Below are 16,586 nucleotides of genomic sequence, written 5' to 3'. Positions count from 1 at the left end.
GTAACCGGAACACGCCACGTTATACAAATAACTCTCACTGGTTTTAAAAACCTTTTCAAAACTATCTTGAGACCTGTTGTTGGCAAAACCTAAAGCAAGAACTACAACTAGTATGGAAACATTTAGCACAAGGTCAAAAGTGTCCTACTCTTTTTTTTTCCTTGCCGGCTATGCCCTGTGGCTTATGCCATCTCAGTTCTCTGACCAGGGACTGAGCCCGGGCCCTTGGCAGTGAAAGCCCAGAGTCCTAACCACTGGACCAGCAGGGAATCCTCCTGTTCTACCCTTTTTGACTCACAAAATTAAGAAAGTAAAAATGAATACTTACCGACTCAAGGTCTTTGCGTAAAAGAAGAGGAAGATGCCCACCACAAACACAAAGACGAGCTTGAAATCCACAACTGGAGCAAAAAAACAAACAAACAAACAAACACAGAAACACGACAAACAAGGATTCTGTGTCAATGCAGTCAGTGAAAGACAGGCAGCTTACTGAAATGTCACTCCAGAAAAGCTGAACCAGAAAGTCACGTATAATAAAAACAGACTTACTGTTTTGTTTCACACTTATCGTATAGATAAAGATCTTCCTGGCTGGCTTCACAGAGAAACACACAGTCTGTCCGTATGGATGGATGGTGATGGTTATATCATTAGACTCCTCTGGTGTCCAAAAGTTATGAATCATACATCTGATGATGGATAGAATGGTTTCTGGATACTGGCAATTATACCTTTCTGTGATATATACAACATTGAACAGGTCTGAACTGTTAATTTTCACCTATGAAACGAGAATCAACAAATTTACAAACAGAGAAGTTAAAACTTCTTAACAGCTTCTCAAAATTATGAGCAAATGAATAAAGAGAACCCAGAACTGGGTGAGTAAAGAACACTGAGTACTTGGTCACGTTCTGATCCCAGGGATGGACCTGGATTTCTGGTGCAGCCAACACACATGGGACCACAGACACTTCTGAGTGGATGCTTCTTCCCGAGTTGTGGCTGATTTTACGCCTTCTTCCAGCAGCTTACTGTGACCAAAGGCCACACGAAAACAGATGAGAGAAAATAACAGGCAGCAACTACTGGGTTATAAACCTCATGAGAAGAGGCTCTCTCTCTCTACTGTTTCCACTGTGACTGAGAAAAAAAACATTTCTGTCTTCCGGACCAGCTGAGCATGTGATTCAGGCTTCTGTCACCATGTCCTTTGAAGAGGGACCCAACCCCAGGTCCTACTCAACTCCCGCAGCAAAGCGCCATCTAGAACGCTGAGCAGAGGCCAACAGCCCAGGGACCATTAAACGACACTCTGCTGCTGCCTTTATCCCTCTCTTTCTTCCTTGTCCAAGGAGAGGGCGAGCCTGAGAAGGGGAGTGAGAGCAGCAGCCCTGAATCTCAGGCATCAGGTGGTACCACCCACAATCTGTCCACCTACACCTCAAACCTCTTGGGACTTCAGCTCCTGGCTCACCGTTGCTCTCCAAATACTACTTCCTGTTATACGTCTCTGGGACTAAATTCACACAATACACACATCCTGTCCTTCCAACATCCTGGCCTCTTGGTTCTCCGAACTTCTCCCCTCTTACAGCTCCTCTTCTCCATACACCTCAGGTAATCACTCTCGCGGCCACAGGCTAGATCCTGTCAGTCCCAAACTGCAGCCCCAAATACAGGCTGCATCAAATGCACCCCACTAGACAACCACCACCTGTCTTTCCAGCATGCCCCGCTGACTCCCGGCCGCCAGCAAGCATGGACCCCAGCACTGATCAAGCGTCTCTCCCCTCCTCCGCACCCTGGGTGGCCTCAGCCCCTTTTCTGCCCACTGAGTTCCATGATCAATCATCACGAAACATTCCCTCCATGAATCCTCGTCTGTACCCCTCGTGCTCTGTCACACTCACTCACAAAATTCAACCCTCCACCTTTCCCACTTCTGCATTTGCACCATTGTGCTGGAAAAACCAGCAGTGCTCTCTTCAAATCCGTGTGTGGGAACCTGAAGTGGGACCAGAGGGCTGCCTGCCATCACACCACACATTCCTGTCCAGTCACTCTTCCCTTCTCTTCAACCCTGACCTCACAGCTTCTCCGTCCTCAACACCCCAATAACTCCTCCCCTCCTCACTCTTGGCTGAGGATTCTTCCATCTTCACAGAGAACGGAAGAGATCGAAGAGAACCCGGACGGGCTCCTAACCCCATATCTCCCCACCTGTCAGCACCTGCAGGCACATGCTCTGCTTCCAGCTTGTGTATTTCGGAGGAAATTTCCACCACAAGGAGACTGACATGCTCCATTCTAAAGATAAGCTCCCAACCTGTGCCCTGGATCCGACCCACTCAGCTGCTCAAGGACATCCCACCAGAACTTCTTCTCACTTTTCTAGACTATTTCCATCAGCTTACAGACATGACAGTATTTTTCTCATAAAAAAAAAAAAAAACCACACACACACATGAAAACCTTCTACTGACTTCCTTTTACCCTCCAGCTATCACCCTTTTCCTCGCTTCCCACTGCAATAAAATTCTTCTGCATTCTCCAGTTCCTCTCCCCTATTTCTGTCTTTAGAACTTCAGTCAGGCTTTCGTTCCCAACAGGCTGCCCCTGACAAGGTCACCAGCGACCTTCATGTTGCTAAACCAAACGGTCAGTGCGTTCCCTGTCATCCTGTCTGACCCGTCCTCAGAGTCCGGCGCGGCTGGGCCCTCCCCCGCTCCTCCCTGTGGCACTTCCTGGGCTCCCAGGGTTCCTCCTCAACCTGCTCTTCCTTCTCTCTCTCCTCTGCTGCACATCCCCCACTTCAACCCCGATGTCTTAATAGCAAACTGACCCAGTCTCAGCCACTGATCCTTTCCTTTTCTCTATCTAAACTCACTGCTTAGCCTCATGGCTTTAAGTATGATCTATAAATATGCCTCACTGCTTCTTTTGCAAAAAGAAACACAGGAAAGATAACAAAACTGATTCCCTGCATGTATCCAATGGGAAAGGGTCAGAGGGATGAGATGGAGGGACACTTCTCTGAGAACATCTTTGTGTAGTTTTGACTTTGGGCCTTTAATATTGTACCCTTTTAATGTTGTACACACTAAAAAAAATAATGACAATAAAATCAACTAGAATGAGGAAGAACTCTGCAATGGTAACAAATAGGAACAAATGTATTCCAAATGAATAATATAACCAGATTTGAGGGAGATGGGTGGGAATGCATGAACCCAAGTAATTTTTGAACACAGTATTTAGATTTGTAACCCAATTAGTATTTAGATAGTGCAAACTATGAGGATGAAACGTTGTAAACAAATGCTGAGTTCTTGTTACTAGGTTTGCTTTTCACAACAGTATGGCTTAGCAACTCTGAAATTACTCTAGGAATAGGAAAATATATTGAAGATAATGGGAACCAGGTTTCTCACAATCCAAGAAGAGAGTTACAGAGATAGAAAGGATGAAGACTCTAGAATCCAGTGGTACTGGAGAGAGAAGAATGCATGGTTTTTGACAGACAGTAAGGAAGAAAGGAAGGAAGAACAGTTATGTGTACAGGAGTGTGGATGCGTATGTGTGTACAAACACATTTGACAATGATACCCAGTAGTGATGAACACACCTAACACTTAAGGCTCCTCAGAAAATGTGACTCCAGAGCCGGGTCTAAGAAATCACAGGGTAAGCCTGGGAACATCCTATTTGCCAGAAGGTAAAGAAGTGCTCAAATAATGATAAGCACAAGGTAAAAGTCATAGGAGCTAGTTTGAAGGGGCTCTTACTGGCCAAATCCAGGACAATATGAATATAAAAATAAATAACACAAGTAATCAACTGTAGTCCAGTGAATGAACTGGCAATCCATGAGACTATATGGATCTAAATAAAATTGGAGAGATAAACTCTTCCTTAAGGAAGAATGCCAACTGTAGAAGGAATAATGGAATTAGAAAATCACCATTTGATAAACACTGTGATGATGACTGATATAGGCAAGCATCATCAATGGATAATAAAACTAGCGGGTGAAAGTTTGATGAGCAACAGAATATATACCTAGCCTCAAATTATCCCCTCAAAATATTCTTTCACCACAGAAGTGAGGATAGTCATTTTGTAGTAGTAAAACTGCAAACTGATAGACACCTTCAGTTCAGTTCAGTCAGTTTAGTCACTCAGTCGTGTCCAACTCTTTGCGACCCCATGAATCGCAGCACGCCAGGCCTCCCTGTCCAGCACCAACTCCTGGAGTTCACTCAGACTCACGTCCATCGAGTCAGTGATGCCATCCAGCCATCTCATCCTCTGTCATCCTCTCCTCCTCCTGCCCCCAATCCCTCCCAGCATGAGAGTCTTTTCCAATGAGTCAACTCTTCACATGAGGTGGCCAAAGTACTGGAGTTTCAGCTTTAGCATCATTCCCTCCAAAGAAATCCCAGGGCTGATCTCCTTCAGAATGGACTGGTTGGATCTCCTTGCAGTCCAAGGGACTCTCAAGACTCTTCCAACACCACAGTTCAAAAGCATCAATTCTTCGGCGCTCAGCCTTCTTCACAGTCCAACTCTCACTTCCATACATGACCACAGGGAAAACCATAGCCTTGACTAGACGGACCTTTGTTGGCAAAGTAATGTCTCTGCTTTTGAATACGCTATCTAGGTTGGTCATAACTTTCCTTCCAAGGAGTAATCGTCTTTTTATCTCATGGCTGCAGTCTGCAGAGCCCAAAAAAATAAAGTCTGACACTGTTTCCACCGTTTCCCCATCTATTTCCCATGAAGTGATGGGACCAGATGCCATGATCTTCGTTTTCTGAATGTTGAGCTTTAAGCCAACTTTTTCACTCTCCACTTTCACTTTCATCAAGAGGCTCTTTAGTTCCTCTTCACTTTCTGCTATAAGGGTGGTGTCATCTGCATATCTGAGGTTATTGTTATTTCTCCCGGCAATCTTGATTCCAGCTTGTGTTTCTTCTAGTCCAGCGTTTCTCATGATGTACTCTGCATATAAGTTAAATGAGCAGGGTGACAATATACAGCCTTGACGTACTCCTTTTCCTAATTGGAACCAGTCTGTTGTTCCATGTCCAGTTCTAACTGTTGCTTCCGGACTTGCATACAGATTTCTCAAGAGGCAGGTCAGGTGGTCTGGTATTCCCATCTCTTTCAGAATTTTCCAGTTTCTTGTGATCCACACAGTCAAAGGCTTTGGCATAGTCAATAAAGCAGAAGTAGATGTTTTTATGGAACTCTCTTGCTTTTTTATGATCCAGTGGATATTGGCAATTTGATCTTTGTTTCCTCTGCCTTTTCTAAATCCAGATTGAACATCTGGAAGTTCATGGTTCATGTACTATTAAAGCCTGGCTTGGAGAACTTTGAGTATTACTTTACTAGCGTGTGAGATGAGTGCAATTGTGCGGTAGTTTGAGCATTTTTTGGCATTGCCTTTCTTTGGGATTAGAATTGAAACTGACCTTTTCTAGTTCCGTGGCTACTGCTGAGTTTTCCAAATTCACTGACATATTGAGTGCAGCACTTTCACAGCATCATCTTTTAGGATTTGAAAGAGCTCAACCGGAATTCCATCACCTCCACTAGCTTTGTTCATAGTGATGCTTCCTAAGGCCCACTTGACTTTGCACTCCAGGATGACTATCTTGACCATATGTGAGATCAGAGATAACTTCCGAATTTCTATAATATATATATAGAAAGGCCTGAGACAACAATGATTTTGGAAGTACATGAGAGGATGTTGCCCTGAGCCATGTCTCAACAGCAAGCACACTGCATCATATAGTATATTTACTTGGAGTGGATGAAGAAGGGCTGATGAAGACTATGGAGAGTTTATGTTTCTACCACATCCCTCTGCTTGAACTACCGTGTGATTCCCCAGGCAGCTTTCCTACTGGTAATAGCTCTAAGTCATATAAAAGCTCTATGTCTATTTCTACTCTTGAAATAGTACCTTTAAAGTCTCTGTTCCTAAGACATAATTTGAAAGTAAGCTCTTACCTGCACAGTTGACCATATATACTTCCATTTCACTTGGGAATTTTGATTGTAGCAGTAACAGCCTGACAGAGAAGCTTTAATTATCTTCATCTCCTTCAAAACTTGACACGTAGAAACTGAAAGATGGAAAAGAGAATATATTTCCTAAATATATAATTGCCCAAAATCTTTTTTATTCACAGGGTTAATGATGACTGCTTTTATACTTTATGAACATTAAATTATTCTAGGCAGTAATTATAGTCCTTCAGTCTTTCCAGCCTAGCAGGAGACAAAAAATATTACAGTCTAATAACAAAAGTCATATGGCAGATGGAAGGACGGTAAGAGCAAGGAGAACAGGCACATCTTCAATTTTGAAAGAGAGGGGAAGGACTGAGAGGCTTCCCGGAGAGGAGGAAATTTGAGTGGACCACTGACCACAGCTGGGGGCAGTGATCTAGAAGTCAGGGGGTGGGGGTGACAAGTGCGCAGAGATCCACAGAGATGAGGGAAACGATGGACGTGGTCTAGCCATTCACGAGGATGGCACACAGGGAATACACGAGGGCATTTTAACACTTGCAGCTAGAGAGCTAAGCAGCAATTATCGTTACAGTGAGTAACAAGGACTTCTGGCTGAAAGCAGAGCACTGAGGGATTTCAGGCAAACAAAGTTTCAGGAGGAAACTGCTGACATGCCAGAGGGTTTAACTGAGAAGAGTTCAGTGAAGACGTGGATGGGGGTTCCCAGGCACCGACAACAGCAGAAAGCCTTCAATCTTCCTAGGCCTGAGATGGCAAAGGGGGACCCGCTGTCACTGGAGGTGCCAGAGCTGAGAGGACAGCAAGCCAAGGGAACAGACACTGCCGGGACTCCAGGGGCAGCTCTCTCCTGCCCCCACCCCCTACCAGTCTCTCATCGGCCAAACCCAGTGGGAAGCCAGAGGGCGAAGAAGCCCGCAGAGGCCAGCTCCCTGGCACTGAGCAGGGGAGAGGAGGGCAAACGGACCTGCGGGAACAGAAAACACAGGCGTGTCTTGGAAAGAGCATTCTGGAAGCCATGTGAAACCCAGAGGGGAAGAGCATGGCACGCGGAGCTGTGGGGGCTCCCGAAGCAATCTGAGTAAGAAGTGAACCAAGCAGGAGGGAGAAAGAGCAGATCAAAGAACACCTAGCAAGTGGCATCAACAGACTTAGAGATTCAGAGGCAACCTGATGGTTCTGGTGAGCGGGGAGACGGTGAGGCCCTTTATCCACATACGGAATACCAGAGAAGAAGCAAGTCTGTCCAGTGAGAAGGGCATGAGTTCACTTCTAGATGTACTGAGTCTTGGTTGATGGGACTAGGTAAAGATGACAGGTCTGGAGCACAGGAGAAGTCTGGCTCAAAACAGATGTGTACATACATATGTGTGTGTGTTCTAGGTAATATGCAATATACAGTATGTAATATATAACACAGCAGAACACTGTGGAACAGAAGACAGGTGCTGCATTACAGGTGGTAAATGACTGTAGTGAATGCCACAACCAAATTATAAAGTAATGGGGTTCATTTTACTCTGCAGCTGCTGCTACTGAATTATAAATAAAGGGAGATGCAAGTCAAAAGCCAGTCCTGGACCCAGGACAGGGTACCACCACCACATCTGTCAAGCATGGAACACCAACAGGGCACACAGAGAAACCACAGGCCAACCCCTGACTCCCCTAAGGAGAGTGTGATCAGTTGTTTCTCCAGGAAAATCTGAAATGAAGCCAGAACCGCCTGCTACACCAAAGCTGGGGAAGGACGGGGTGACCCGTAATGACTCAGGAGGAACCGCGTGAAATCGGTCAGCCAGAGCGGAGATCTTTCTGCTGGGAGTCTCCAATAAAAGAGGGGATCCCTGCCTGTCACTGCGGAGGGAGCACATGCGGAGGCAGGGGAGAGGCAGGTGAAGAGCGGTCTGCAGACCCCAGCAGCCCAGACCATCATGAGAACATGAACCCCAGCTGTTCCTTCCTCAGGGTTGCTCCTCAAACTACGTGTGCCCACGGTAGGGGCTTTTCTTGCGGTCCTTCCAGGGTCCTTCCTCTCAGAGAGTCCCACGTCTACACAGGTCAAATCAGTTCACACAAGTATGGGAACTGATGGCTAGCGGGCTTGTTAGTGGGCAGAGGAAATGTGCTGTGGAGCCTGAGCGTCACAAGCAAACGTTACCTTCCACTGAGGCTTTTTTTCATTTTGGTCCTAAGACTGTCTCCTAAATCATTTGATATTTGTAACTCTTCAGCTACGAGCAAGATGATGCGATCTGGGTACAGTGCAATAGCTTGACTTTAGGAGTAAATGTTCCTGTCGTCCAGACAGGCTTCATGCACTTGGATGAATGTAAAGGACTGCGAGCTGGTCGGCTCCCAGAACCGCCTCAATTCCCCCCTCCACAACCTATCCTCTTTCCAGCACATGGACCTTTTAGAAACATCAATCAGAGCACATCGTTTACCTCTTCAACCACCCCCTCCCCAAACGACTTCTCAAAGCAAAACCTGCTCTCCTTTCCTGGGATCCAGGCACCTCTGGCCACATCGGTCAACCTGTCCTCAGGACACTGAGCTGCCCCCGCCTCAAGCTTTCCTGCAAGCGGTTTCCTCCGCTTGCAACTGCTTTCCCCAGATCCTGGCAGAGTTTCTCCTTCCAATAGATAACAATTTTGTGCTCAAACGTTCCCTTCTCAGCAAGGCCTTCTCCGACCCTGCTGTCTAAAACGGCACACTCCAACCCCTCCCTTCTTACTCTGCTTTCTTCTCTTCATATTACATACATATTTTTTAGTTGATACTCTCCCTTCATGAAGTTCAGGACACGGCATGTTCATTACTGTATCCCCACATTTAAGTATTCGTCTTTTACTCGTGTGCTGTAATTGCAGAGGACTGGTGGGTTATTTAGGACTTCCCTGGTGGCTCAGACGGTAAAAGCATCTGCCTATAATGCAGGGGACCCGGGTTCGATCCCTGGGTCAGGAAGATCCCCTGGAGAAGGAAATGGCAACCCACTCCAGTACTCTTGCCTGGAAAAATCCCATGGACGGAGGAGCCTGGTAGGCTTCAGTCCACAGGGTCGCAGAGTTGACCTAGTGAACGCAAGGCTGTCTCGCTGTATCTCACTGTGCGCGCTGTTTGATGAACCCATGGCAGGCAAGGCACAAGCAGGGAAGTTGGAAGAAACCTCGAGGAGCGATAGGAACTGCAGACACGCTGTCTTCTCTCCTCTCGTGGCTGACCCAGCAGACACAGACATAATGCAGCCACAACACAGCCACAAGGTCACTCCCAGGTGGAGCTTATATGTGCTTACAGAACAAAAGCAGCCCATGGTCAGCTGGGTACCTCGTGATGTGCACGTGCAGCACTTTAAGTGATCTCAGTGGTTACATCATCACCATCTACAAAACGTGGGGCAAGAGAGCCTGACGACGCCATTTTGGCCAATTTGTTCTTTCCCTGCAATGGCCAGTCTTCACAAGAGCCTGGCCAGTGCTGGCACCATAAGAGGGGGTGCTCTCCAGGCTCCCCTTGAAGCAACCTGATGCTCAGCACCTGTCCAGCCTGCACCATGGCCATCCCCACAACAGAACCTGCAGGCTCCACCGCCCCTTCCCTACCCCAGCATCCCTGTGCCCTGAACTACAGGGTGAGAGCGCTAACCCTTAACACCCCTTGAGCTGGGAACCATCTTCTCTCTCCTCACCAGGCAGAGGAGGGAGCGGGAGACAAGAGGCGGGAATCCGCTTGCTGCCGTTGTACTCGATACGGTACGTCAGTGCATTCTCTGTAAGGGACCTCCCAGCTGGAGGACGAGAACTAGCTCCGATGTCACCTGGTCTTCAACCAGATTAAGGAAAGCACAGATAGAGGCAGGCTGCCCTGATTTTTGACACCTACAGATCTACTACTAAGAGCATGTTGCCAACAGCATCTCCCCTGGAATTCTCCAGAGCAACGTCTGGCTTTGGAGGTGAGACTGACATTGAATTCACACAGGAGACATCACAGACGAGGCACTGGCATTTCATGATGTTCTCTGGCTGCTCTGTTACCACCTGTCTCCTGAGGTGACTGCATCTCAGTCAACCCACACAAGAATTCCTAACTACCTAAGGAACTAGAAACTCAAGCCACAAGAAAGCTCAACCCTAGCTCCAAGCGAATTCACTCCAAGGAATCTTAAGTCATGGACTAGTTGGGCCAGCGTAAGATAGTAACTTTGACAACCAAGGTTCTTAACACAGCTGGCCTATTGTCTTCCTAGAGGGAACCAGATCTTTTCATTTCGATGATTTATAAAGGTCATGTCTTTCCTAGGCCTCGCCTCCTTTCAGTTATCTTCTTCTAGAGACATTTCATTAGGCAGTTTCTACTTCCTCTACCTCCGCGGGAGGGGGGCAGACAAAAACTGTAGCCAGCTTGACTGACTGGCTGAATTTTGTCACCTGTTCAAGCCCTGACACTGAAGGCTATGAGGCTGCGGGCATGTCGGCAGGTGTCATTTATTCATGCAGCCTCGGTCTTTGCCCATTCAATCAGGTAACATTGGAACTTCCTGGTGGTAGATTGGGCAAAAGGACATATATCTCAATAATAGCAACATCCCCTTACAAGGCAATCCAGAAAACAAAAGGAAACTTTTAGGGATACATACAAATGTCAAAACAATCATTCACTGGGTCAGAAGAGACTAACACCTGCCCAGAAAGAGCCGCTGCTTCCCCGGAGCTGAAACACATCTCCTTCCCAGCGGGTGCCCCCCCACCCCCGTAACCTGGGTACTCACTTCCTCAACCCTGATTCAGGTCAGGAGAATGGTCTGCAAGTGTGGGCCGGCCCAGCTCTGCCTCAGTTCCCAAGCACCTCGGAGCATCTGCAGGACCGACCCCAAGTGCCATCCTTACTATGACGACCCAGCAAGGCCACCACCGAGCACAGCCCTCCTTAACCACCTGCAATCCTCGGCAGGCTCTCCTGAACCTGTCAATAACCCCGACTTCTAGAGAACAGTGGGTTTCTGGCCAGCTGTGCCCAAACTGCTATGACGAAGCTCAGTTCTTTACATGACCAAAGGATTTGAGTCAGGGTTCCCTTTACCACTGCGATCCCTTAGTTCATTTAAAACACCACTCGACTTGAAAACATTCAATCTAATGTTAGGACTACATATCATATATAAAAGAGACCGCTTCACATCACTTGCTTCAACCAATAAATTTAAAATTACTCTTCCGTACTACTTTTGTCATTTATTAGTTTTCCTACAGGTATAAGGATATAATTAAAGAGTTTAGTCATAAACTAAACTTACTTTTTAAGGTAAAAATATTCAGTCAAAACTTCAAAAAAGGGCAGGTAGTACTTAAACCTACTTATAGAATATGCTAAAAATAAAGAGCACAAACACTCTTCAGGTGTTTGCAGATTTTAAACAATCTCCAACGTAAAAATATTTCAGCAATGTTCCTTCTGAAAATTTAACCTTACATGCCCTTATGGGAAAAAATATCTTCAGATGAAATTATAATAGAATAATAAAATCACTTATTAAATCAGGCTCCCACTTTCCCCATCTGGCCTATATGACTGCTTTTCTTTAGGGATAAGGTAAGGCAGGGAGAAGAGTTAAAAAGCAATAAACTTGAACTCCTGAGAGTTCGCAGGGCGGGAGGATTTTTTTGGGTATTATTTTGTAAGTTCAAATTCAAACTAATTAGCAGGTAGTATCAAAGTTACAAAAGAACTTCTCTATTAACCGTACTTGTTGTTTTTCTAACCTGGCTTGAATATGAATCTTGATCTTCATTTCTCTTCATTGCATTCTCTATGCAAGAAGGTACATAGAGAATGAAACTGAAACTATCATATGCAAATGCACATTCTGGTCTGATTTTAACTTCAAGTATTGATTTTCTTCCCCATGGATGAATTTGAAAGCTGTGGTTTCAAATGGCCTATCACTATGGTTCAATCCTGGGAATTCATCGCAGTGGCCTGAATTTCATCTAAGGACCTTGCCCGCTGGTTCCAAACTCCTGGTTACTTTGGTTTGAAGGTTCTCTTCCTCTTAGCCAGACAACTATCTGCTCCTCCTGTATCAATTGCCTCTGACTTTCCTCCAAATGGGGAGCCAGAAAGCTGTTCTGGCCTCAGTCTGGATGTTCTCCATTCCATGGAAGGGTGTGTAAGGGTATGTGTGTGTCTAAGTGTGTGTGTTATTGGAAGACAGATTTCTAGAACAGGAAGTATCATCTAATCCAAGCATCTCACATTATAGCTGGGCCCTATTTTGAAAACAAAGTACCAGCTGAAACCTGAAAAACAAAGGGCTCATTGAGGCAAATAAAAGTAAAGAAAAGGTAGCGCACACAGTGTATGAGAGTCTGCCTGTCAATGAGGAGATGTGGGTTCAACCCCTGGTGCAGGAAGGTTCCACATGCCTCGGAGTAACTAAGCCTGTGCGCCACAGCCGCTGAGCCTGCGCGCTGGAGCCCGGGAGCCACAGCCGCTGGGCCTGCGCGCTGGAGCCCACGAGCCACAGCCGCTGGGCCTGCGCGCTGGAGCCCAGGAGCCACAGCCGCTGGGCCTGCGCGCTGGAGCCCAGGAGCCACAGCCGCTGGGCCTGCGCGCTGGAGCCCACGAGCCACAGCCGCTGGGCCTGCGCGCTGGAGCCCACGAGCCACAGCCGCTGGGCCTGCGCGCTGGAGCCCACGAGCCACAGCCGCTGGGCCTGCGCGCTGGAGCCCACGAGCCACAGCCGCTGGGCCTGCGCGCTGGAGCCCAGGAGCCACAGCCGCTGGGCCTGCGCGCTGGAGCCCACGAGCCACAACTACAGAAGCCTACGCATCCTGGAGTCCGCGCGCCACAAGAAAAGCCTTCACAATGAGAAGTCTGCACACCTCAACGAAGAGTAGCATCCACTCATCACAACTAGAGAAAAGCCTGAGCAGTAACAAAGATCCACCAAAGCCAAAAAAAAAAAAAAAAAAGATTCCCTTAAAAAGAGAAAAAGGTAAGGAAAATATTGGAGAACATTCAGCAACAGAAGATTTTTGTTTTACTGATGGGAAAACTATGGCCCTTAAAGATTATCTGCCTGGACCAAGATAATTCTACAAGTGAGTGGCTGAATGTAATGACCGAAGAAGAAATCAAAGTTCTGGATGCTGGTCCAGGCTACTTACAATGTTCTGGCTGCTGCCATGCCCCGAAACTCTTAGACAGATCTGTGCTTTATTTTTTTATCAGTATATACTGGTTACCTCTTTTACTACCAAGCCCTCTTCTGTAAAATACGTATTTAATGGTTCCTACCCTATAGGGCTACTATGGGTATTAAATAAGATAATGCAATCAAAGCACTTTTAACACTGCCCAGTAGAAAGTAAACACTTGACAAACTTCTATTCAATGAAAACTGATCTAGAATAGCCCCAAGTACCTCACTGTGAGATTACCAGGAGTTGGCAGCTCCAGCTGAAAATCTGGTAACTGCCTTCATTCATAGACAATCCGGATTTTAACAGGAGGCGGCAGCTTTCCCCACCTATAAGCCCACAGCTGGTTGCCTCCCTTGCAACCGAAGGTGGGCAAAAAGATGAAGGGAAGTTAGTGGACAGTGAGTCCAGGAAATCTTTTAAAGGATTTAATGGGGAAAATTAATGAAATAGAAATGTTAAGCTCATAGCAGAACTGAAGTTAGAACTCTTGCCCTGCCCGGAGTCAGGATCTTGAGAGCACGCCACAGATAGCCATACCACCAGAAGCAGCTACCATTTCCTGTTTCCTCTGGACCAGGGACTGCACACACGTTACACATCACGACAATCCTGTGAAATATTATTATCCGTGTTTTACACGCGACCGGTAGTGGCTTGACTGACTCAAGGTCACAGAACTAGTCAGGGTAGCAGAATTTCAGTGTAATTCTAAAGCTAAGCTTTTACCATCCCGAATGTTGAGTCCAAAGTTGCGGCTAGATAGGGAAAGAATATTTTTCGACCTAAATTGATAAATACAAATGTCCTGTGTTGAAAGTCTGGAGACAAGTATCATCTGTAACAATGACTTGTCCTCATGTCCTTGGACAAATCAAAACTTCTCTGGACTTTGGTTGCTTCTGTAAAACGTGGGAACTGGGCCAGAATGAACTTTGCAGCTGCTTCTAATCCTAAAATCCAGTCCCCGGCAGAGTCCAGGGAAGCCGAAGCAGGCGGTAAGGGCCGCGCTCGCGGAGGAAGCCTTAAATCTGGCAGGGAGACGCCGCCCGCGCCCGGCTCCGCGTCGCGGGGGCGGGGAGAGCCTGGGTCACCGCCGGGCCGGGGTGTTGGCGTGGGCGGGGACGAAGAGGGGGGAAGGGCGACAGGAGGCCGGAGAGGGAGGGGGAGCGCGCGCCCGCAGCCCGTGCCCGCGGTTACCTGAGACGGCTGCCGCCTCCTCCTCCCCGCGCTCGCCGCCCGCGGGCTGCGCGGCCAGAGACGGCAGCCAGAGCAGCAGCCAGCACGTCTCGGGGGGCAGCCTCATGCCGCTCGAGGGCCAGCCGCGCTCGGCCCTGGGCGGAGGGGTTCCTCGGGCGAGAGTAGCGGAAATGCCGCGGTGCGCAGGAGGAGAGCGGGGGGCGGCGCGGCCTGCACGCGGGAAGGGCGGACGTCCCGCCTCCCCCGGCGGAGGAAGGGTGCGGCCGCTGTCCAGCCCCCGCCCCGCCGGGCTCCGCCCCGTCTCCCCCTGGAGGCTCTTGGGCCTGCTCTAACCCCGGAGGGTGCGGGCCCGAAAGGACCGTCTGTGCAGAAACCTGCCCTGACCCCCGACTGCCGGGTTTTAGGGCTCAGTTTCCAGAGTTCCCTTGCGTGACATCCCAGGAAGGCTAGGGCCCTTCAGTTCAGTTCAGTCGCTCCGTCGTGTCCGAGACCCCATGGACTGCAGCGCGCCAGGCTTCCCTGTCCATCACCAACTCTTGGAGCTTGCTCAAACGCCTGTCCATCCAGTTGGTGATACTACCCAACCATCTCATCCTCTGCCGTCCCCGTCTGCCGTCAATCTTCAGCAACCCCCTTTACTTATAAAAAAATAAAAATAATTCATCTTTCATTTTCCTTTTTGTTTATAACAACAAATTTGCAATTTGGTTGCTTAAATAGACTGACTTCTCACATTTCAGTACAAAGAGCATGTAAAACAGTCTCTCGGAGAAGACTCTTGAGAGTCCCTTGGACTCCAAAGAGACCCAACCAGTCCGTTCTAAAGGAGAGCAGTCCTGGGTGTTCATTGGAAGGACTGATGTGGAAGCTGGAACTCCAATACTTTGGCCATTTGATGCGAAGAACTGACTTATTTGAAAAGACCCAGATGCTAGGAAAGATTGAAGGCAGGAGGAGAAGGGGACCACAGAGGATGAGATGGCTGGATGGCATCGCCGACTCAATGGATATGAGTTTGGGTAAACTCCGGGAGTTGGTGATGGACATGGAGGCTTGGCATGCTGCAGTCCATGGGGTCGCAAAGAGTCGGACACGACTGAGCGACTGAACTGAACTGAAAACATTCTCTCACCAATATAACATACCCCTTGAAACTAGCTTGTGTGTGTGTGTGTGTGTGTAAAAAGATACAGAGAACAGGTTGGTGGTTGCCGGAGAAGGGGTGGGGAGACGAGGAAACTGGGTGAAGGTGGTCAAAAGGTGGAAATTTCCATTTATAAGTTCTGAGGATGTAGTGGTGACTTAAGTTAACAATACTGTAACCTATATTTGAAAACTGCTGGCAGCAGATCTTAGAAGTTCTCATCATTTAAACAAAAGCGTGCAACTGTGAGGAAGTGGATGTTAAATAAATTGATTATATTTACAGTATATACATATATCAAATCCCTATGTTGTACCCCTAAAACAAGCACAATGTTATATGTCAGTATCTCAATAAAACTGGAAAAATATCTTGAGTGGTTTTAATAGCAATAATGAGTAGAGAACTCCTAGTCTGAAACACCGTTAAACTGTACTTTTTTTTTTTAAGGCACAGATCCTCTTCAGGCCTTGGAAACCCATTAATGTGATTCAGTATTTCACACTAAACATTCAGTAGAACAAGAGCTCATTTCCTCTTTTCTAATTTTGGGCTTCTGCGAAGATACTCCAGAGAACCCAATTGTGACAGAAATGATCCTCTAAAAATAGTTTAGCCTCATTTCCCCCAAAGGTCTGAGTAAAACCCACTAGACTTTCCCTGGCTTCAAAGTAAAGTTAAACCAACTGCCTTCAAACCCCTGGTGCCATGTGTACACCCAATTATTGCTTTCTGCAAATTCAGAAATCTTATAAAGAACTCTTAGAGTTCAGAAATCTCCTTGTAAGGGGCTCTTGGGGAGGATGATTTTTACAAACAAACTTATTATTTGAACTCCTATCTTGTCTGACCCTGAAGACTACCTCCAGAGAAATAGCAGAGACCCTAACCCCACTTGCCCCTTGCACAACACTTTTTTCTAACCATATTTATTTTGATTTAGTCTAATTTTGAATGGCATTATGAAATGTGGCTAAAAG

At 47.2% G+C, this 16,586-nt stretch overlaps 1 protein-coding gene across 5 annotated transcripts in view; it reads right to left on the bottom strand.

Moving 5' to 3' along the window:
* Positions 1 to 14,733, bottom strand: part of NEMP2 (nuclear envelope integral membrane protein 2) — a 38,232-nt gene extending 23,499 nt beyond the window's left edge. For all 5 annotated transcript variants that reach the window (XM_061432689.1, XM_061432698.1, XM_061432681.1 and 2 more), the window contains exons 1-4: positions 14,463 to 14,733; positions 6,031 to 6,146; positions 553 to 784; positions 329 to 401 (exon numbers count right to left, since the gene is read on the bottom strand). In XM_061432689.1, coding sequence (XP_061288673.1) covers positions 329 to 401; positions 553 to 784; positions 6,031 to 6,146; positions 14,463 to 14,568 — 527 coding nt within the window. In that variant the 5' untranslated portion in view covers positions 14,569 to 14,733. The remainder of the gene's footprint in view (positions 1 to 328; positions 402 to 552; positions 785 to 6,030; positions 6,147 to 14,462) is intronic.
* Between the last annotated feature and the right edge of the window lie 1,853 nt (positions 14,734 to 16,586).

Source organism: Bos javanicus, chromosome 2, assembly GCF_032452875.1.
Source record: "Bos javanicus breed banteng chromosome 2, ARS-OSU_banteng_1.0, whole genome shotgun sequence".
Classification (NCBI taxonomy): Eukaryota; Metazoa; Chordata; class Mammalia; order Artiodactyla; family Bovidae; genus Bos; species Bos javanicus.
This window is presented reverse-complemented; position numbering and strand designations above follow the sequence as displayed.